This window comes from Mytilus galloprovincialis, chromosome 1 (assembly GCF_965363235.1).
Source record: "Mytilus galloprovincialis chromosome 1, xbMytGall1.hap1.1, whole genome shotgun sequence".
In the NCBI taxonomy this organism is placed as follows: Eukaryota; Metazoa; Mollusca; class Bivalvia; order Mytilida; family Mytilidae; genus Mytilus; species Mytilus galloprovincialis.
In genome coordinates this window covers 45945235-45968409 of record NC_134838.1, presented here as the reverse complement: position 1 = coordinate 45968409, position 23175 = coordinate 45945235, and the positions used below count along the sequence as shown (strand labels likewise).

At 31.8% G+C, this 23175-nt stretch overlaps 2 protein-coding genes across 3 annotated transcripts; both read right to left on the bottom strand.

The window, feature by feature from the left end:
- Window positions 1-175: 175 nt before the first annotated feature.
- LOC143079332 (uncharacterized) lies at window positions 176-11272 on the bottom strand. The gene is made up of 7 exons (XM_076254628.1): window positions 10947-11272; window positions 7075-7205; window positions 6184-6243; window positions 5255-5463; window positions 4564-4629; window positions 1597-1645; window positions 176-748 (listed from the first exon to the last, which is right to left on the bottom strand). Exons 2-7 carry the CDS (start codon window positions 7112-7114, stop codon window positions 540-542), a joined length of 633 nt encoding a protein of 210 aa, XP_076110743.1. The 5' UTR covers window positions 7115-7205; window positions 10947-11272; the 3' UTR covers window positions 176-539.
- Window positions 11273-15170: 3898 nt separating this feature from the next.
- LOC143075863 (uncharacterized) lies at window positions 15171-22702 on the bottom strand. Of its 2 annotated transcripts, XM_076251459.1 has the most exons (7): window positions 22670-22702; window positions 22300-22455; window positions 20681-20755; window positions 19909-20108; window positions 18735-18839; window positions 16649-16700; window positions 15171-16009 (listed from the first exon to the last, which is right to left on the bottom strand). In XM_076251459.1, the coding sequence occupies exons 2-7, from the start codon at window positions 22337-22339 to the stop codon at window positions 15303-15305; spliced, it is 1179 nt and encodes a 392-aa protein (XP_076107574.1). In that variant the 5' UTR covers window positions 22340-22455; window positions 22670-22702; the 3' UTR covers window positions 15171-15302. The 2 variants fall into 2 exon arrangements, with proteins under 2 accessions (XP_076107574.1, XP_076107567.1); XM_076251452.1 differs by lacking the exon at window positions 22670-22702 and having other exon boundaries at window positions 22300-22527.
- Between the last annotated feature and the right edge of the window lie 473 nt (window positions 22703-23175).

Sequence of the window (23175 nt, the reverse complement as noted above, 5' to 3'; positions counted from 1 at the left end):
TTAAAAAAATGCACTATTTACAGTTTTATAAAATTTGGTCCACTTATGCTCCCTGCAAAATGAAACAAAATGTCGTTTTAAAAAATATGGGCCCATGCACTCGTTTTCAAATGAAATCAGTTTGAATGATAAAAATCAGTCGATTAATGCATCTTTTCCCGATATGTCACAGTTTGACGTCGCGAAATTAACATTTGACGTTAGCAACGTCATTACCTCCCCTGTAACTCTATCGTATGCCCTTAAAAAACAGTATTCTAAAAATTGCATCACAAAATATCATTTTAATAGCGAACATCTCTTTCTATTCTCAAAACACTGATTTATATACTCAATATGATTATTATCATAGGTTCTAAATAAAAACAAATAATAACAGTTATAAATACTACGCCTTAATGTTTCAATGCACATTTTTCTTAATACACAAGGACTCAAAAGAAAAAAGAAACATATAGCTATCGCTGCCGTGGTGTGTTTTTTTAATGATAGATAATAAATTGAGGCAATGTAATCATTTACTGTGCCTCTGTATAGCTTTAAGAACGTCGGAAGTTATCCCTTTGGGAAACAACGTGCCTTTGATTACTGCAACTTCGTCGGGATATAACAGCAAAAATCACAGAACCGATTATAACACATACAGAAACAGAAACTACTACGGCCATGATAATCGTTGTTCCGTTTTCACTTTTTTGTCCTTTTTCAGTTGTGGGAGCAGATATGGCAGTGTGTTTTGCATCTAGTACTGTAAATTAAAATTAATACAGAATTGCACACATACTGTTCTATAAAATGTATCATAGATATTTACCTAATACAAATTGACAAAATTACTGTTTATATCATAAAAAATACACTGTTCATGTTATTATTGTATCAATTAATTTTTTGGACTCGAGATAAGATGGATTTTTATTTGCATGACTCTAAAACCTGATTTTATATTATATCGCAATATAACTGTTAAATACTTCATTAAAAGTATGTGTGTGAGTTTTCTGTCCGATAGTTTTGATTTCTTTTTTGATTTTTTTTTTTATGTTTGATTTATACTTATTGTTTAACGTAGTATGGTCACCAATAGTTAGTTGCATACAAATTCTTCGAATCCTTGTGAATAGTTTTTATGTAAGCTTATCACATTTTTAAATATTCATAAGTTTAATATCCTTTTTTTTTTAGCATGCCCATATACGTTTTAAATCACCATTTTCACTATTGTACATTAAGCAATTAAACTTTTCGGAGTAGGATTTTATGACAAACTAAATGGCTAATAATGTGTTAATACAACATGTTTCCTCCCCAAGGATATCATCATCCCAGTAGTCACGATTCTGTGATGACAAGAATTATCAGTCGTTTTGTCATTTTGATTAATTAACAGTTTACAAAAAATTGTTTTTTTCGAAATACTAGGGATTTTGTACCCCAGGAATCGATAACCGTAGCTGTATTTTGCAAAATATTTCGGTACTTTAGGGTTAAATGCTGTTCAACTTTATTAAAAACTTTTTTTAATACATGCGTCACTGATGCCAAAAAGTCGTGTCTAAACAATGCTCTTGCAATAAATTTCAAATAAGTACTTACCTATTTCTATGGGTCTACAGAAATCGCATATGGTACACGTTGGTGTAACCTACGAAATTGGTTTTTCAAATTTTATAAAATTGTAAAACTAAATTAACTAAAGCATAATTAAGTTACATTGTAAGTTTAAAATTGTCTGTTTATTTTTTTTTTATTCAAGATTGTATGCTCGCCAATAAGAAAATTATACCACCAGATTTGAAACAGGTTTCAGTAATACTAGTATATGTTATCGTACGGTAAATAATAATGATCACAACTTATTCAGTATAGTTAATCTCTTACTGGTGTCGACAGGACAAATGTGAAAGAATTTAAACTTTTTCAACAACATTTTAGTTTGTTCAGGTTATATAAGTAACGGTTTACTATACCAAGTTCAACCTATGACAGTTGTTCTCCAGATGTTCCTTTTGGTTGATATAGTTGAGCGTTGTGGTTAGTTTTTATGAACTTCCCTCTTTTAAATTTATCTTGGAGTTCGATGCTATTTCTTTTGTAAGTGTATAAAAATTGAAAATTGTTGGATTTATTTAAAGCAAGTAAAACTAACATTCTTAACAAGAACCCGGACTCGCTCTTGGAGTTTTATTTTTTTCATCCAAAGTGTAGCTGTCTATAAACCAATGTGTTTTCATGTTTTATTGTTTCCATGGTTTTTTTTCTAGACTGTTGGTTCTCAGTCAACATGATTGGGCATATTAAGACAATATGTGTTATGCACACGGATGTTATATCATACCTTTTTCACCAGTTGAACTGACACCTCTTTACGATTTTCAGTACGGGCGAAGAAACTTATTGCATAATTTAAAACCAATTCTTCAAAGAACGATTGAAGGTCTTTCCACCTCGATAATAAGAATAAAATTAAAAAAAACGATGTAAGAAAATGTCACTCCTTGTTCATGTAATTTGGTAAATCAAACTGATGTTAAAAAAAAAGATTAATAGGTTTATGCAGAAGACTTTATTGTTTTATAATGAACCTGAAAGAATTTTAAGCAAAGGTCAAAATCTAGAACGTCAAATTGACCTTGACCTCAATTTTGTGGTCATATGTCAGTGATCACAAATCAAAAGACCCCAGGTCAATCACTTGTATGATTATGGAGAAATACTGAGTTCAAATACAAAAGGGGAAAATACTCCAATAAGGGTTAACTAAAATTCTTCGACTTAAATAGGTTGAAGTTGCGGCTTTTTGTAAACAGTTATTTAGCAAACATATCATTCACTGTTTCTTTGGAATAACGATAACAAGCAAAATTCAAAATTTATAACATGATCTTGACCTTTGACATTGACCTCAATTTTCTTCAAATGGACATAGGACTTCATTACAAAAGATTATAGTCTCTACGACTTAAAACGTATGAATTTATCCCACAATGTGCCTATTTTAAATTTTCAAAGGGAAATAACTCCCATAAGATGTCATCCGATCACTCAAGTCACATAAACCTTATCATTCTTAAGAGTAGACGAACAATTTGGTGAAAACAGTTTGCTAAAATCTTTTACGGTTTTAGAGATATAACGATAACAAGAAAAAGGGGATGCGGGGAGATAACTTCTATAAAAATAAGTGTTCGGTCACAAAGGGTGAGTTTTGAAATCTCCATTTCTGTACAACATCGTTGACCAAAAAGCCATTCGATACGTTGTAAGACAAAAAAGCATCTCAGACGGCAGAAAAAAAATAAATTAAAGGTCTTTCCACCAGTAAAGATCTATTTTGATATGAAAATATTAAAATTTGATTTTAAATATCAATTTCAGCGTCAAATGACAGCTTTATGTACGCTGATCCAAAAATATAAGGTTTCTTTACAAAAAGATACAACTAAGGGAGATAATTCTCTACTTCAAGTTAAAAAGACGTTACTTCCGGTATTGTATTATAGGTTACTTACTTGACGCTGATTCCAAAAATATATGGTTTTATATACTTTGACAATAATTTATTACAAAAATTAGATACTTCCGGTTTACTTAAGGTCACTTCCGGTTAGCCTTTTCAAGGTCATATTGTTTGCAACCTAATGCAAAAAGTCCAATAGCTTTATCATGAATACATATGAGGTAAAATCAAAGGTCAAAATCTAGAACGTTAAACTTACATATGACCTTGAGCTCAATTTCAAGGTCATAAACAAAGAACCTCAAAGCAAAATACTCTAGGTCTCTACTTTATATTGTTAATAAGTGATATTAGATATAAAAGGGGAAAAAACTCGCATCAAAGGTTTACGTATCCTTTCAACTAAAATGTATGTGTTACAACATGTCACAACTAACAATTGTGTGAAAATATTTTGTCGATATCTTATAAGATTTCTGAAATTGAGAGATAACAAGCCAAAATCTATTTTTTTACATGACCTTGACCATTGAACTTGACCTCATTTTCATTTTTTGGAACCATGGACCTCAAATCAAAAGACTCTAGGCCTATATCACTATGGTTTTCCAGTTAGGAATACATTTCACTTATATCAAATAAGAAAGGGGAAATAACTCTCATATGGAGTCTCCAGATAGCTTCGGTCAAAATTGATCAAATCATCCTGAGGATGTAACGAGCAATTTGGTAAAATAAATTTGTTGGTTTCTAATACGGTTACGAATATTAAGCGATAACAAGAAAAACAGTGTTCGGGGAGATAACACTTATATAGGAAAGTGTTCGGTTAAACAGGGTCAGATTCAAAAGAGTATAAACTGTTCGATATCATATTTCAAATATCTAAGCGAAGGAAAAAAAAATAAGCCGGAGGAAAAAAAATAATCAGAACAGAAGCTACAGGTCTTTCAACCGAAAAGGTTGAAAGACCTTATAATCAGAAGAAAACCAAAGGTCTTTCTACGAAAAGTGAAAAGACCCAATATGATTAAGAAATAAATGTTTTGCTACTTCTGTCCAACCGCTAAATACCATATGACTCAATTTCGTTGTATACTTACCGATATAATATACTTTCGATCTATCTTCAAACTTGTCTTTGAAGCGGAATTGTCCAAACTAAATTTCTTGAAGAAAAAACGAAATAATCAATGTAGTTTAATAAAAAAAAAAAAAACTACAGATAAAAGAAGATCGGTTGCTCATCTAGATATTGTAACCTACATATCAACATCGATGTATGATCCAAATCTAAAATCTATGACTATTTAAGGTTAATTAGTTTTCATACTTTGCTTTCCCTTTTTTCCAGCTGTATGTGAATTTAATGTAACGTTCGTTTCGGTCATCTCAAACGAAAATATAGTTTTTTTTTCGACTTATGAGTTGTGGTTTCCCTTTAGTATCCTTTTCCTCTCTGCTCTTGACATATTATGCCTCATGTGTCTGCAAAATAAATTTCATCATGTTTCTAATCTCAGACATATTTGCTTATTATCATGTGACTGTACTGCCTTTTTATTTTCAATAATTCGTTTTCTCTTGAAAAATATGCACTTTCTTTTTAAGTAAGCACTAATACAAGTATTGTTATTCAAACATGTGTTAAGATATGATAATTTTATTATGTATCAAAATATGTTTGGAATTTTTAAAAGACAAGAAAAATTAAGGATTTTTCATTGCAATAAATTACAATAAATAATTGCTTTAAATTTATATCATGAAGTCTTTTTTTACTAAATACTATACCTGTGTAAAACTGTTCTCGTTTCCACGCAAGGACAACATTTTATTTGTTAGTTCATATCGCTTCTCATCTTCCAGTTCAAATATATTCAATTTGAACCTTAGTGTATAAAACCCACATTTGATTGTTGCATTGATACAACGGGGAAAGCTAACATATAAATCTTTTCTCTTGTCATCTATAGCTGGTTGTAGACAGCTGCAGAAACAGCCTTTTAAAAATAGAAAACCAATATATTCTATGAAATTTGAATAATGTTTGTTCATCATCAACCAAAAAACCAATAATATCATAATATTCATAAAAACAAGATGAAGCAAATTGATGACAATTATTACCTATAAAAAAAGATAGTCAAAAAATATAATACTCCAAAATACTAAAAAAGAGGCAAAAGATACCAGAGAGCTATAAAACTAGCTAAAATACACCATTTTTACCAAGTTAGCAATATGACAGTTGTTATTCATTCGTTTGATGTGTTTGAGTTTTTGATATTGCCATTTCATTAGGGACTTTCAGTTTTGAATTTTCTCTGACTTCAGTACTTTTATAATTTTACTTTTATCAACTCATATATCGAAAATTAACTGGCAACGTCATAGCTTAAAAAGGAAAAAGATAAACAGACAAATAATAGTACACAATACACACATAGGAAACTAAAGACTAAGCATTACGAGCCCCATCAACACGGGGTGATCTTAGGTGCTCTGTAAGGGTAAGCAGATTCTGCTAGACATGTGACACCCGTCGTGTTGCTCATATTATTACGTGTCACATTTTATTTATTACTTGATTGGAACAGTAAGAGTTTTAAACATTATTATGATAAGTAACAAAAATAAAAGTGTAAATCTTGCTAATCTATAAAGAAAACATTACAAAATTATACATCAAAGTGGAGATTGAAATCAACAAACTTACTTACTTTTTGCTTGATGCCCTGGTCGCTTGCAATCTTTTGGCATGCATTGTCTGTCACTTTTACCTGATTGAAATTAATAATGTCAATGATATATATGAAATGTATTCTAAACATTAAGTTGTGTCACACTTTGCTTAAAGCATCTATGTCTATTGTGAGAAAAAAGAAGTGTTTTCGATGTTTTGAAATTACGACCATTTTAACATTATCTATTTATTTTGTCCAATTCGCTTGTAAATGTACATTTGCATAATTGCTTGTTTAAAAATTGAAAATTTTTAAAAGTCTCCGCTTTACTCGATTTTATATAATGTTTCGTTTCTAGAATTGATCAAAGTCTCCTCATGTTATCTCACATACGACCTCAAGTACATCTTGTTCTGTGTTATATTTGTGTTTCTATTTATATACCGTTGACCCTTCCGGACCACCAATGCACATTTCAGATTAACTTTATTGGGATCAGCTATTTGAATTAAAAAATTATTTTTAGATATACCGAATGTTATCGCCTATATCAAAAACGAAATAGAAATGTAAATATAACAGGGGAGCGGTGTCAAAGGAAAACAAATATGTTCAGGTGTTAACTTTTAAGTGGACTCAGCATATTGTATACCATTCACTCCAAATATGTGTATTTCTGTGATAACTTGATGAATGATCACGTAATTTGAAAAGCGCACTGTATGCACCATTTTTTCTATGCTAAAAGTTAATGCGATTTATATTACATTAATTCTATATAGCTAGCTTTGTTCTATTCAGAAAGATTGGTTGCTTACTTTTTTACTGTTGTAGTCCTTAGAATATGTCTGTTGCATAGAAGGCAAATTAATCTTGAATATTTTTAGTTTGTTTAAAGAGGGAATATGTGTATTGTATAAAACTTACATGTTATGCTAATTAAAAGAAGAATAAGGAACTGACGCATACTCGATGAACTGCGCCAAATCTATAGGTGATCTGTATACTTTTGCAGCATAACTAACACTCAGTACAATTCAGATAAAACATACTGCAACCTTGAAAATAAAATCGAAGATACAAGCTAGATAAAACATATCATATCTTCCATAAAAAAACTGAGTTTATGGAAATTTCTTAAACATTAATATAGATAATGAAGAATTTTTTTTCGGAATCTATGAGGTACAGATACTTTAAAATGCCTCGACATGATAAATATGGGGAAAAAGCCCTTTTGAACGTGTATTGAACTGTTCCATGAGTGTAACAGGTTAGAGAGATGGTTATACGACAGTAGATTTGTTCAACCTAGTTGTCGTTTGTTGCTGTATATCATATTTGTTTTTCTTTGATTATTCAGAACGTAAATCAGGCCGTTAGTTTTCTTGTTTGAAGTGTTCTACATTGTTATTTCAGGGCCTCTCATACATGACTATGCGAAATTAGGTTTTTTCATTGCAGAAGACCGTTAGAGGACCTAAATCTTGTTAACTTCTTTTTCATTTAGAATCTGATAAAGAAAGCTATCTCATTGCAATCATACCAAATCTTCAAATTTTTATATTTCAAATGAAAATATCAGTTATCTTTATTTTGTCGTAACTGTTTGTTTTATGCAAATTATTTCCATCACAAAGGGCATTGGACAAAAGGTTTCATCGGAACCAGACATTTTTCTACTTTTTGGATTCAAAACTGCATACAAAGCTTTAATATATATTAAACAAATTGCACCACATTGCATAGTAGAAAAGCTTACACTTGAATGGACTAGATCCAAAATAATTTGCTTGAAACTGATATCCTCTCTTATTTGTCGAAGTCTAAAATGTCTGCAGAACGATTGTTGATTTTCTAAACTTGCACATAACACAATGAAAATTGCAAGAATGCGTCAATAAAAACATATCAATTTACTCATACATTTCAAAACTGAAAGTTAGTTGTAGTATTAGTAAAACCTAGTAACTTAAACCCTCAACATGTCAAGTGTTAAAAGTCCTAACAATATATACACTTGCAAGGTCCGTCAAGTTATGTACAATGTAGTATATCTTCAAAGCTGTACTTGAACATATATATCTTAACTATTAGCAAATAATCGGTGAATTTAATAAATTGTGCAATGATTAAAACGGAAATTTTAGTATAAAAAAATCATAAAAAATTTTCACGAGAATTCGTAGGACAAAATTTTAGAAAAAGAATTTAATTTGAATAAAATTGCTGACCGATATTATCGTGTTTTCTCTATCACACCTACAACTTTTTAGATATTTAATTTGCTTAACCAAAAAAGTCTAAAAGTTACATGTACTTTTTTTTTTCGATATTCATATTCTGCTTTTATTCTATAGTTGCATGGACATTTTATAAATTCGCGAAGTCGTCAATTTGCTTTCCTTTTACCTTAACAGGGTAAATCTATAACGTTGGGGAAGTTTTTAATTTTGGTTCTTTTTCCCACATATGAATCATCACTGCATATCTATCTTTTTATCAAATGTTTAAAAAAAAAAAAACGCATACCCCCAAATGATACCAGCTGAAATTTAGTTTACCAAATATTTTGTTTAGATTTTAACTGCTATTGTATTGATTACGAGATAGTTTAGAGTTATCTGATTTGCCCTCATTGTTTTAATGTTTTTCAACGCATTGAAAGTAAATGAAACGATAAACACTCCCATTTTTGACACAGTGACGGCGGGTAAATCAGATATAATAATTATTATTATCTAAAATAGTGTCATTTTTCTTTTTCCTTGTTTGGGATTTCCAACTCCTGTCCGCAAACCTGCTGAACCAATTGTAGTGACGAAGCAGTTTATTCTCGATTGTTGTAAACAACATATAAAGCGAGTTGAAACTTTCTGCTGCATATCTCGCCATTATATAGACAAACATTATCATTGCAATTTGCATGTGGGAAGAGGGTTAGTATGAGGTGCTGACGAACGAAAGAACGCACGAACATGTTATTACTATATATATGAAAGAAGATGTGTTATGATTGTCAGTACGGCAACTCTCCAGAAGAGACCAAATTACTCCGAAATTATAAATTATAGGACACCGTACGGCCTTCAACATTCAGAAAATTCAAACCGCATAGTCAGCTATAAAAGTCCCCAAAATGACAGATGCAAAACAATTCAAACAAGAAAACTAACGACCTAATTTATGTACAAAATCATGAACAAAAAACAAATTTATAACACATCAACCAAACGACCACTGAATTACAGGCTCCTGACTTGGGACAGGCACATATATACAGAATATGGTGGGGTTAAACATGTTATCGGGATCCCAACCTTCCCCTAACCTGGGACATTGGTGTAACAGTACAAAATAAGAACGAACAATAATAATCAGTTGAAAAAGGTTTAACTCCTCAGATGGATACAAGCAGAAATCCATCCATCAAAAACACAGACTATGTACTTGTATATTCCAACAACAAAAAACACTTAGAACTGATCTGAGAGTACTCAAAGTTACTGACAGCTATTCCAAAGCCACTATATGTTTATTTAGTTGATCATTTCGTTTTCATTAACTCCCATTGACACATTTAATACTACAATTTAAAACGAGGGTACAAAAGAAAGGAGCATAAATTTTGTAAACCGAGAAAGGAATCTTTTGTTTAGATCACTACATTGTTCAGAGTTTTCTGATTTCTTATCCCTTTTTAAAGTCGTTCAACTCATTGAAAAAAGATGAGACGATAAATAATTCCGTTTTTAACAAATGCTAGTCATTGAATGAAACAGTGACGGGTAAATCTGATAAAATCATTATTAGAAATGGTGTAATTTTTCTCTTGTTCGGCATTTCAAATTTTACACCTTCTGTCTGTATACTTTGTAATATGGTAACACAGTCAATTTTCGTTTATGATTATAACTAAGATATGGACGCGGGATACCTAGTGAAAATGCATATTGTTACTAGATACCTAATTGATTGGGTTTATTCTTTTATAGATCAACGACGTTTTCATTAACGCCAACTGACACATTTTATTCTACCATTGGAAAAAGAGGGTACAAGGGAAAGGACAGAAAAATTCTTTGGACAATCTTTACCGCAAAGGGAGTGAGACAATCTCCCTACTAGAGACATTGATTTTAACGAACGCTATCAGATCGGACGTGGTTCAATTTTATGCAAGGTAAACGGACGCTCAACTATGGGATGGATTAGAAAGCCAGTGTTCGTGTTGTTCAGTTGGTGTTATTTTATACACATTGAATACCTGTTGGTGACCTTCTGCTGTTGTCTGTTATATGTTCGGGTTGTTGTCTCTTTGACACATTCCCCATTTCCATTCTCAATTTTACAATCAAACCCTTGGAGCACAATTGCTGTCTTACCGAACGCTTTGCTGTTAATAAATAAACACAGATTCATAAACGCATACCCCATGACTTTCATCTAAATGCCAAAATCATATGTTTTGTTATAACCACAGTTGATGCAGACGACGAAAAAATCTTCACTCGACTACATCTAGTCAAATTATGTCCATTTTCAAATAATCAACATTGTTAATCTCTGTATATTTCTAGTAATGTAAGAATATAGACAGATCATATTAGTAATGCTAGTTTACATTTGGCAAAGTACTTGTGATAAAACATATTTTGCGTTCCAAAAGAGTCAGACATCGCTTGGTCATGTACTCATTTTATTATAAATAAAATCATGCTTCAATCAAACGCAAATGAACAGAATATTTTTTTAGATTTCTGATTTAATATCAATTAGCGATAATAAAGTTTAATTACCTTTTGATTGTTGTAAATCCATAAGAGCATTATGATTTTTTAAAACTATCTGCATTGTCAGGTAAACCATAACATTCTGAACAATATCTTCGGTGAACCTGTGTTTTCAATATGTTACTAGTAACTAATGTGTAGAAAGCGACCAATTGTTCTATTCTTTGTAATCATTTCTCGTGGATGATACTTTATTTTCTTCCGTATGATAAAATGAAAAGAACTCAATTATTATGAATAATTGAAAAACAAAAATATCGGTTAACATCAAACGATGTATAAAGTGATAATTGTATTCATTTTTCAAAGGGTTGGGTTTACATTTTTAAAATCAGCTTATTATTCTTTTTAATGACCTTTCTGTTCACTGATTATACATTTTTGAATGCATATAAAGACTTAGTCTCGTTAGTTGAAACTATCACTATATGTCCGTTTAAGTCTGTTGTTCATTAGATTATTGATTTATTTCTGATTTTTCATCATATTTTTTATATACTTATACCTGGTGGCCTCGAGCATTACTTACAAGACATCTTCATCCGCAAAACGCATTTTGGTAAAGTTATATTGGTACCTTTTAAAGTGATCACGCCCACTGAGTTAATAGCTCTGCTAGTGGGCTTTTACTCCGAACTGATATCACAAATCCAGGAGCTCAGTACTCACTTACTTATTTAAAAATACTGATTTGGTTTAATGACATTGGATGACACTGTTAACAAAACTTTGAATTTTTCGAAAAACTAAGGATTTTCTTACCCCAGGAGTAGATTACCTTAGCCGTATTTGGCACAACTTTTTGGAATTTTGGGTCCTCATTGCTCTTCAACTTTGTGTTTGTTTGGCTTTTTAACTATTTTGATCTGAGCGTCACTGATGAGTCTTATGTAGACGAAACGCGCGTCTGGCGTATAAAATTATAATCCTTGTACTTTTGATAACTTTTTACACCACTGGGTCGATGCCACTGCTGGTGGACGTTTCGTTCCCGAGGGTATCACCAGCCCAGTAGTCAGCACTTCGGTGTTGACATGAATATCAATTATATGGTCATTTTTATAAATTTCTGTTTACAAAACTTTGAATTTTTCGAAAAACTAAGGATTTTCTTACCCCAGGAGTAGATTACCTTAGCCGCATTTGGCACAACTTTTTGGAATTTTGGGTCCTCAATGCTCTTCAACTTTGTATTTGTTTGGCTTTTTAACTATTTTGATCTGAGCGTCACTGATGAGTCTTATGTAGACGAAACGCGCGTCTGGCGTATAAAATTATAATCCTTGTACTTTTGATAACTTTTTACACCACTGGGTCGATGCCACTGCTGGTGGACGTTTCGTTCCCGAGGGTATCACCAGCCCAGTAGTCAGCACTTCGGTGTTGACATGAATATCAATTATATGGTCATTTTTATAAATTTTCTGTTTACAAAACTTTGAGTTTTTTTAAAAACTAAGGATTTTCTTACCCCAGGAGTAGATTACCTTAGCCGTATTTGGCACAACTTTTTGGAATTTGGGTCCTCAATGCTCTTCAACTTTGTATTTGTTTGGCTTTTTAACTATTTTGATCTGAGCGTCACTGATGAGTCTTATGTAGACGAAACGCGCGTCTGGCGTATAAAATTATAATCCTTGTACTTTGATAACTATTATCTACATTATACTACTTTAATATATAAACTCTCTGTATTCTGTCTACTGTTTTCTTTGAAATGTTTACTATTTAAAAGGGGTCATACCAGTGGCCAGGGTTTCCGCTGGCGGTCGACATTTTCGCAATTTGCGAAAAAATAATAATTGTGGCGATAAAAATTCGTCATTTGCGAAAGAATTTGGCGAAAGAAATATATATAACGATATATTTGTCTCCATCTTGTTTATTTACTTTTTTTCAAGTTTCTCGGACTTTACCCGATCAGACAATACTCGGAATTCACCTTGACCTCATTAAGATTTGGACAGAAAATCAATAATCAGCTGATTGCATTTTATAACTATCGACAACAAAGGACTAATTATTAATAAAGGTGTTGATTGAATTGTTTGACAAAATGATATGGTTAAATGGCTTCTGCTAAATGTCACATACAGAATTTAGTTACCACTTTGCGACGCACGTGTTTGAAGCAAACTTTAATTTTGACGTCTCCTTTCCTTTTAAAGAAAGTTTAGAAAAGAAAGATGTTCGAAAGCAAGAAAAATCTCCGATTTAAAACTTTAATTATCCTTTGACTTAAATATAGGTAATTGATTCGGGAGACTACTTTAAAGTCGTTTGAGTGATTTTTGTTTTGTTGTAAAAACCACTTCTTAGTACAAAAGGGCACATCAGTAATTATCTTTTAAAGAAACTTTCTCTACGAACTGTACTGGTATTATATGATAAAAACATGTCCATTGATTTTGTTATATTCCAGGACTTATATCTTCTTTATTATAAAAAGTATAGTGGCACCCTCATTTAGAAAAGTTGTTTAAAATACAATGAATATTTTTCCCTTTTAAGTTAAAAAAAATCTGTTGTTTAAATGTAAACGTTTATAATTAGTGTTTATTCATTAAAATGAAGACTCTACAATAAGTTTGAGAGAATAATCATAGACACTATGGGGCAAAATCATCTTATTTAAGGGAGGGGGGGGTAGAAAAAAGGTAAATTTTAAACTAAAATATATTTATGTTACTTGGCGACAAGAATAGTAAAGTGGCGAAAAATATATTGTTTTGGCGAAAGAGGTGGCGAAAAAAATAATTGACCCAGGGGAAACCCTGCCAGTGGCATATAATTGAAATAAGTAAAACATGTGGAAATAAGAATATGTCCGTAGTACACGGATGCCACATCGGCACTATATTTACTGAGTTTCGAGTTGATTGGACTTAAACTTTTTCATCAAAAACTACATCGACCAAAAACTTTCACCTCACCAAGCGGGACAGACGGATGGATGAACGAACGAACGAACGAACGAACGAACGCACGGATGCACAGACTAGAAAACATAATGCCCATAAATGGGGCATACAAATTTATTGTTGAAAGTGAAAGTAGTGATTTGGCAAAAATGAAAGTAGGGTAGAGATTAGCGGGAGGCAGGACCTTTTCCGGGACTTCGGGATCGATTGTTTTAAAGCTCAGGATTTTGGGATTGATCCTTACGGGATTCCGGGATATGAATTTCTTTAAATTCTGCATCTCGGGTTTCATGTTTTTAAGCCCGAGATTTCGGGATCAGGACCCCTCCGACCACCCCTCAAATTAGCCTTAGTCGGTCTTAATCATTTATACAAGATTCATATCCTACCATTGGCATGTTAATAAGGCTCTCAAAAGAAAATGGATTGTCTTAGAATCATATGTTATAAGACTGGACTTTATATAAGTAGTTACATTTGTTTCATGTTTGAAGCGGTGCAAATTTTAAATTTAATTAGATTTTCACCAAAAGATGCATTGTAGCAAAGGAGAAGAATAATTCGTTTACCAAAAATCATCCTACAACAGTTCACAAGCTGTATATGCCCGCGATTTCGCGGGTGTGTTCTAGTGTTTATAATAATAAATTAACTGTGGATAAAAACTAGAATTTTTCGAGATTCTTATACCCAAGTATTGCGGTATTATCTAGATTTTAGATTTTTGCCTCTTAATCAATATAAAAGAACATCGTACAGTTCTAAACTTAAACAGATCACTGTTAAATAAATTTAACAGACAACGAAACTAGAGGTATAAACAGTACATACTAACTAATTAATCAGCTATCGGTTCTAACTACTTTGATATGAGCATCACTGGTAAGTCTTATGTAGACGAATCGCGCGTGCGTCTCGTGTATCAAATTATAAGCCTGGTACCTTTGATAACTGTTTACTGAATGCACCTAAATGTACTTTTATCGGTATGATATGGACAAACTCTCCAGATGAAAATGTAGTTAAAGATAAAAATAGTATAAGAAGCGAATTTTGCCGAAAGTGTTACTTACAGACATACAAATTGAAACTATCATAGTATAAAAACGGCAAAAAAAACTTAATTGTAATATTATAATTTTTCCATGTTGTCATTTTATGGAAAATTTTTGTTAACGAAAAAACATTCTTATTTTGAAGTCATTTGGAACTTAATAAAAACGAAATAACTATGAATGATTTTGATATACAACGGTAAGGTACTTTTTTTTAAGATACATGCATTTCATTAGACAATCGAGAACCAAAAGACACTGACACAAATATAATATAAAAATAACATTCAAGTAAGTTATTTCTGGTAGAAATAAAATATACAATGAGCAAAAATAAAATTTTGTCAACTATAAAGCAAATATAAAATATAAACTGTCCATCACTGTTAAACAATAGTGGCTTGGTTTGAAATATATACAAAATTCAGAACACGGTCTAATTGTAATCTTTGTTCTACCGGGCAATTGGACATTACAATAAGTCTTTGCATGAGATCATTAAGTTTATTGTTAAAGTCAAAATTAAGGACATTACGTTTCATTTCACTGTCGAACGTCACAAAATACATTAAAGGAAATGATTCAATGGATTCAAGAATATTTTGTAGAAAACAAAAATGGGAATCATTCCATGTATCTCCACTATTATCATAACACTGTCTCAAGAAGCTTATCAGTATATTGTTAGTAAGAACGACGAGGATAACAGTGTCATTTGAGAAATCTCTTTCCATATTCAGTCTGCCATTATTACACTTCATCATTAGATGTTCGGGTTGAACAAGACGGCAAGTAGTTTTAGTATGAAACCATTGCTCTAAATTTTCAACATGTTTCGGATCAGCATCGGATAAAGGTACGATATATAATTTTCCGAACACGTTCCGGTCATTTCTATTTTGTTCAATCAATCTTGACGAACTATCTACATTCTTAATGAAATGTCTTCTTCTCTTTGTAAAAATGAATACTGATAGAATAATGGATAGTACAAAGACTCCTGCTACAATAACCAAAACCTTCCAAGTGGCGCCTTTATTTGGATTTTCTGGCAGTACAGTTGATGTCATGAAATTTCTTACACCTTTTATATCTAAAAAAACATACAAATATTATTGCATTGGACTTTTTATGGACTCTGATTGAAATTTAAATGTTAAAATATTTGTGTGTATGCCCCTCCTACGATAGTAGAGGGACATTGTGTTTTCTGGTCTGTTGATCTGTTCGTTCGTTTTTCCTACAGTTTGTCCGTCCGTACTTCTGTCCCACTTCAGGTTAAAGTTTTTGGTCAAGGTAGTTTTGGTGAAGTTGAAGTCCAAACAACTCGAAACTTAGTACACATATTCCCTTTGATATGAGCTGTCTTATTTGATTTTTCTTCCCAATTGCACAGTCTACTGAACATAGAAAATGATAGTGCGAGTTTCAGGCTAAATTTTTTTGTTAAAGTTTTTGGTAAAGGTAGTTTGTGTTGAAATTGAAGTCCAATCAATTTGAAACATAGTACACATGTTTCTTATAATATGATCATTCTTATTTGAATGCCAAATTAGATTTTTGATCCAAATTTCACGGTCCACTGAACATAGAAAATGATAGTGCGAGTGGGACATCCGTGTACTGTGGACACATTCTTGCTACTTATATATTTTCATGAATTAACTTTCGAAAACCTAACAGCAATATTTATATTATCAATGACATGTTCTAATATTATGAAATAACTTACAATGTCTGATGTTACTGCAGGAATTGTCACAAGCTGTACAGTGTGGTTTGATCTAAAATGTCGATATCATAAGTTTGATGGTGTTCAATATAACATCTTATATTCTATATTAAATTTATAGTCATATTTTGTTTTACTTAACCTTATCACCCATAGTTTATGCACGCACCAAACTAATGTCTGTTTCATTTTTTGGCTTATCTTGTGAATTTTTTCGTGTTTTGTCAGACATATTTTGTTTCATATACATATATGAATTGAATTATTATCCTATATGGTATATACAATTGTCGAGTTAGATTGATAACACAATTAAAAATACATTGTGTATGAATAATAATATAACAATTACACAAGCTTAAAAAAACACATGTATTATGTTTATCTCTTGATTTGCTTTACGTGACAAGTTAACAATACGACTATTGAAGTTATTTTTTTATAGAGTTGATGTGGTCGAGTGGTCTTGAGCGCTGGACATAAGGCTTAGCGATTGGTGCTGTAGTGTATCAAAGGTGTGAGTTCGAACCCGCTGAGGGATGGACAAATACTTGACAGCATAAACACTAACTCTATTATAAAAAGGAAGATGTGATTTGATTGCAAATGAGAAAACTCTCCACAAGAGATAAAATGAAACAGTATTTTACCTTGGTACAGGCACATACATAGAGTGTGGAGGGGTTAAACATGTTAGCGGGATCCCAACCCTCCCCTTACCTGGGACAGTGGTGTAACAGTACAACATAAGAACGAAATAAAGATCAGTTGCAAAAGGCTCAACTCATCATATGGATACAAATAGAAATACAACTAACAAAGAAATATGCATTTATTTAAGGCTAAATTATCAATCAGTACAAATCCAACATCCAATGGATAAAGTGTAAAGACGTCTAGAACAGTCAGTGAAAACCATGACCTTGTGCAAGGCCAAGACACAGCTATCGACAGATTGCAGATCGACGAATGTGTATATGTATATACATGCAAACCGTCTAGAATTTAACTAAAATGCTAAAATTGTGAAGATTTCAGTAATTTAGCATGACTTAATGATGCTAGTACTCGATGTATGTGCATTGTATTGTCAAAAACAGCCCATATTTACGTAGCAGAAGCATTCTTCTTTCCAGTAAATAGCTGAAATATTACATTTTCACAATTTTGTAAAACTCCTATATTTTTGGGCCAAAAACCGGTCTTACTGAACCTATCCCTTTCAGACTTGGTATATATTTAATCATCAATTACAACGAACATATTGATTGACACTAGTCGACCAATTTTCTTATGTTGATCTTAACATCTCTAACATGAGCAACACGACGGTTGCCACATGTGGAGCAGGATCTGCTTACCTTTCCGGAGCATCTGAGATCACCACACGTTTTGGTGGAGTTCGTGTTGCTTAGTCTTTAGTTTCCTATGTTGTGTCATGTGTACTATTATTTGTCTGTTTGTCCTTTTCCTTTTTAACCATTGCGGTTTCAATTTGTTTTCAATCTATGAGTTTGACTGTCTCTCTCGTCTCTTTTGAACCGCCCCGCCCCCCCCCCCTTCTCCCTCCCCCCGGACCCTTTTGTTAATGTTGAAGCTTTATGGTGTAAGGATCCCATTCCTGTTGTAAAGTACAATAGTGTGAACAACCGTAAGCGTAACGTGTCAATTAGATTTTAAAAACGCCGTTAATGCGGCATAACGTGGTATGTGAACGCTGGTGATACAGCCGATTTGTAAGGTTTACCATGTTAAGCAACAAAACAGCATGTGCTGTGTTAAATTTTCAGATAAGATAAAGCCGACAAGAACATGCATTTATTTACTAAATGGATCTATAGATTATACAGGCTTGTTGGTCGAGTGGTCTAGGATATAGTGCAGGCTATAATGCAGAGAGAGTAAATATCAACTAACGGATATCTAAAATTGAAGGACGAATTATTAGATGATATAGATATTATATAAATTAAAGTATTCGCCTTGTATAACCATATAAGATCCATAGGAGGCCATTGTCTGTCATAAAATTGTTCCGTATTGAGACTATACAGTAATGAACCTATATAAAATGTCAAATACCTACCAAAACAGTGTAATTTTTCATCAACTGTAATTTAATATAATTGATCCGGTCGTGGGAAGGATGTCTTTTTTTCAGCGGTTTACTTAACTTATACATAGGAAAAGTCTACAAAAAAAAATTATATTAGTATAGTTATATGATGTTGTGTGATTTTTTATGCACTATAATGTGACACTCATAATGTGTATATAGTGTATTTTCATTAGGCGTTGCCTTGTATACAATTATGTATTTATATATTAGGTAACATACTCGCTTCGATCGGCCGCTTTGAACAAAAGACTTGAAAATTTATATTTTAGACTAGTAGCAAAGACTCGGAATCAAAATTGTGTGTCCAGGTATGTCTTCCTCTAAACTAGAACCTATAAATCAACACGTTAAAACAAGTCTCCGTATGCCATTATTGTGCAATCAGATTAAACTTTCGTATAACAATATGATGTATACAGCTGGACTATAAAATTACTATTCTAAAATGGTATGCTATGTCTGAACAAAATTATGATCGGAAACCGCCATTTCCATTTAACTTACAGTAACGTTATTATTATTTAAAACACTAAGGTTTCTCTTCGGTCAGACATAAGGTGGACTAACTCAAATATCTCCACGTCCTTTGAACTCTGTGAGATAATTGTCTCATTGAAATTCAAACAACAACTCCTAATGTTCGAACAATTTGTTGGGAAATTTTAGTGTAAAATATTGTTTAACTTCACTACTGAAATTTTCTACTGTTTTGACTTGAGTGCCACTGGTGAGTCATACTTCAACATGAAACACATCTGACGTTTTTAGATTATAAGCTTGACATTTTAATGAGTTTTTATAACCACTGGATTGATGCCACTAATGTTTAGTCGTATCGTCAAATACGGTATCATCAGGCTGGAATTTGTCTTGACATGGAATATCTTTGATACGGTCATTGCATATAACTTTACTGACAATGAATCTCAAAAATCCTGCTTCACCCATAAATAGATGGACTCATGGAAATTTGGGAGTTTTACGGACTTTTTGTTCCGTTATTTCCCCTCTTATAGATGATGCATTCTACGATTTTAGTTTGTAACCAGGCTTTGTTTTCTCTAAATCGATTTATGACTTTTGATTAGCGGTAAACTAATGTTGCCTTTATTTCCAGTAAAATCATACTTCTAATACTTACTTGCGATTTTTCTTTCCTGTTGTGATTGACATATGTTTCCTCTTTTAAAGCAATAACCTTCCCGTTTTGGTCCATGAATATTATGTCAAACCATAATTTGTAAAACGAACATGTATGTAGTACGGCAACACAGTTACAGAAATTTATTTGTAAATAATCTGTATTGACAGTTATATTTTTGAAACAGCTACATAAACATCCTGTAGAATAAAAATAAATGAAATTATTCACCTTAGTTATTCAAATGAAAATGTCAGAATGGGACAATATACACATATCCCTCCAAAAACTTGGAGTGATCTCAAGTGCTCTGGAATGGTAAGCTGATCCTACTCCGTAAAGTTGGTCATGTTAGAACTAACCAATATTTTGGTCTAATTCGGTAGGTCACATTCGGGAAATACAGGACGGGGTTGTAGTTGATGTATATATATTTTCTATTTCAATATACAAGTTCAAATCATCAACATGCCGTCAGCAACAAAAAAGGTATGATATCCATGATTATTGGCTCCTTTTACAAGAAAGTTGATTTTCCTGTTGAGTTGCATTGCATAGGAATATCTTATTGATTTTTTTTAGATCGTTTTGAATATTTTAGTTTATAAATGTAATTTAATAGTACTATACCCGCATTTCTAAGAATAAATAATTGTCCTCGATAATAGTTTTCGATGTTTTCCTTTATGTCAAAATGTCACTACAAAAAACGATAAAACATTATTATGAAAGAAATAAAGAAGAACAATTTTGTAAATGAGTATTTCTTTACCTTTCACATTATATCCTGGTGTTTGACACGTCCTGTTCTCTGGAATAAAACACTGCTGATCGTTTTGTCCATATACTAAAAATACAAAATAATGCTTATGACACATTCATTCTCATCAAAAACGGGAACAAAAACTTTTTAACAAGAAAGTGTAATGTTTTGTTGGTAAAAAAAACATGATGTCACTATTAAGGGAGTTCGCTTCTCAGTTTCAAATAATTTAAAACTTCTCAAAACACTAGTTTATATTGATTGGGGATTAATAAAGGAATCAAAAGAGCAAAACAAAATATATAGGTCAATGTGCTTGTTTTCCAGATATAAGCTATTGAAATTTTGGAGGGAAAATATTCTCTCTTGACTTTTCATAGCTTTATCATTGACAAGTTTAAGTTCTCAAAATCTATTAATTTAATTAAAATCTGATAAATAAATATAGGAAGATGTGCTGTGAGTGCCAATGAGACAACTCTCCATCCAAATACCAATTTATAAAAGTAAACCATTATAGTTCAATGTACGGCCTTCAACACAGAGCCATGGCTATATTAGACTTTTACAGATGACTTATCATTATACATGTAAAAGATTTATAAAAAGAAAAACGGGTGTCAATGGGCAATTGTTTTTAATGCATTCAAATGAATAAAACCTGAGAAAAATAAAAAAAAAACATGACAAGCGAACTTCCTTAACAAGTATTCGAAAATATGGGAACACTGGAGGGCTAATTTTATCAGGAAATTATTTGTACAAATTTATCGGCAATGAAGTAAGAATACTTTGAGGGATATGATACATTTGAGTGTTAACTTTCAGGGAATTGATTACACAGCTTTCCCAAATAATATTTACACAAATATTGAACTTCGAGTTAAATTCCAAAAGGGAAAGGTTTATTGAATCTGACAAAATCAAACGGTCGACTGTATCAACAAAGGGAACGTTAAGAAAACAGCTGGTATATTCCTGGCATGGTACCGGTAAAGACTCCCTTATGCAAAGTAGTATGTTTAGATGGTCTGTTTAGGTCTTTTCTTAAGCACTTACTTAGCAACGTTGGGTCTCCCATTCCTACATGATAAACTGATACCGGAAAAATTGTTGTGTTGTAAATAATAAAATTATGATGATAATTTCATATCACGATGAACACTTAAAGCAAGAATTATTATTATGTCAGGTTTCCACTATGTTAAGAAAAAAAATTCAAAATAATCTATCCGGATGCCAGCCGAAGTTCTTTTCTAAAATAAAGGGCTTCAAATTGAATTAATACAAGATATTAAATAACTTCTATCAATTTTTCTTAGTTATTATTTAATTATTAAGGAAATGTAAACATGCAAATTTTTACCTTTCGGAACATTGAGCATGAAACTTTTTTTTTGATTGTTTCCTTTTTTTTTTATAAATAACTCATAACTTATATCTACGTATTAGCACCTCCCTTAGTTTTAAATGTTTGGGCTGGTTATGGTTAATTATCGTAAATGCAGAAAAATAGGCTCAGTCGTACATAATTTATGAAGCGTTAAAAGTTTCAACAGTTTGGTTGTAAACACATATTTTATTTACTTTTTATGCTTAATTGCACCCAAAATAATAACGAATATTACCTGATATAAGAAGGAAAAACACTATCACAGTCCGCAACATGACTTATATCAAAAGACACAAAAATCCTTCATTAAATCTTCTTTATCCTCAGACACTGAAATGTCAAACCGTTTTCATCACATTTTGAGTTCATTTTTTGGCTTCATTTCTGTTCGCTTAAACAAAATGTCTACATTAATATTTTAAACAATTTTATTAAAACTCATTACCCATATTTTAGAGTTTAAAAAAAATATGCAAGGTAGTATACAGAATGAACCTATGATAATCCTCGCTTAAGTATTTTCTTTTTTCATTCATCAAAATAAAGCAAACTCGTTTTAAAATCTCAAACCAAAAATAACAAATGTAGATACTTAATCTAATTACCATTGTGTTTTTCAGATCTTTCTAATTATCTGCTACGTTTTATAATCACACTTACACACACTTTCAACAAAACTATCAATCAGAGCGTTCAAAGTTTTCATTCATAACCAATTTTCTTTTGTTAAGAGAAAATCATTTGTTTGTTTTTAAAGGTGTCAGATTATTATTGTTTTGGATTATATTCCTTTTAAACCTTTCCAACTATTATGTTATGAACATATATTTCTGCTTAACTTGATAAGAAAGACAATATTATGCTAATATAGCACTGTTGTGATATTTCTTGACATCTTTTTATTACAGATATTGTATAAAAGAGGGACGAAAGATACCAAAGGGACAGTCAAACTCATAAATCTATAACAAACTGACAACGTCATGGCTAAAAATAAAAAAGACAAACAGAAAAACAATAGTACACACGACACAACATAGAAAACTAAAGAATAAACAACACGAACCCCACCAAAAACTAGGGGTGATCTCAGGTGCTCCGGAAGGGTAAG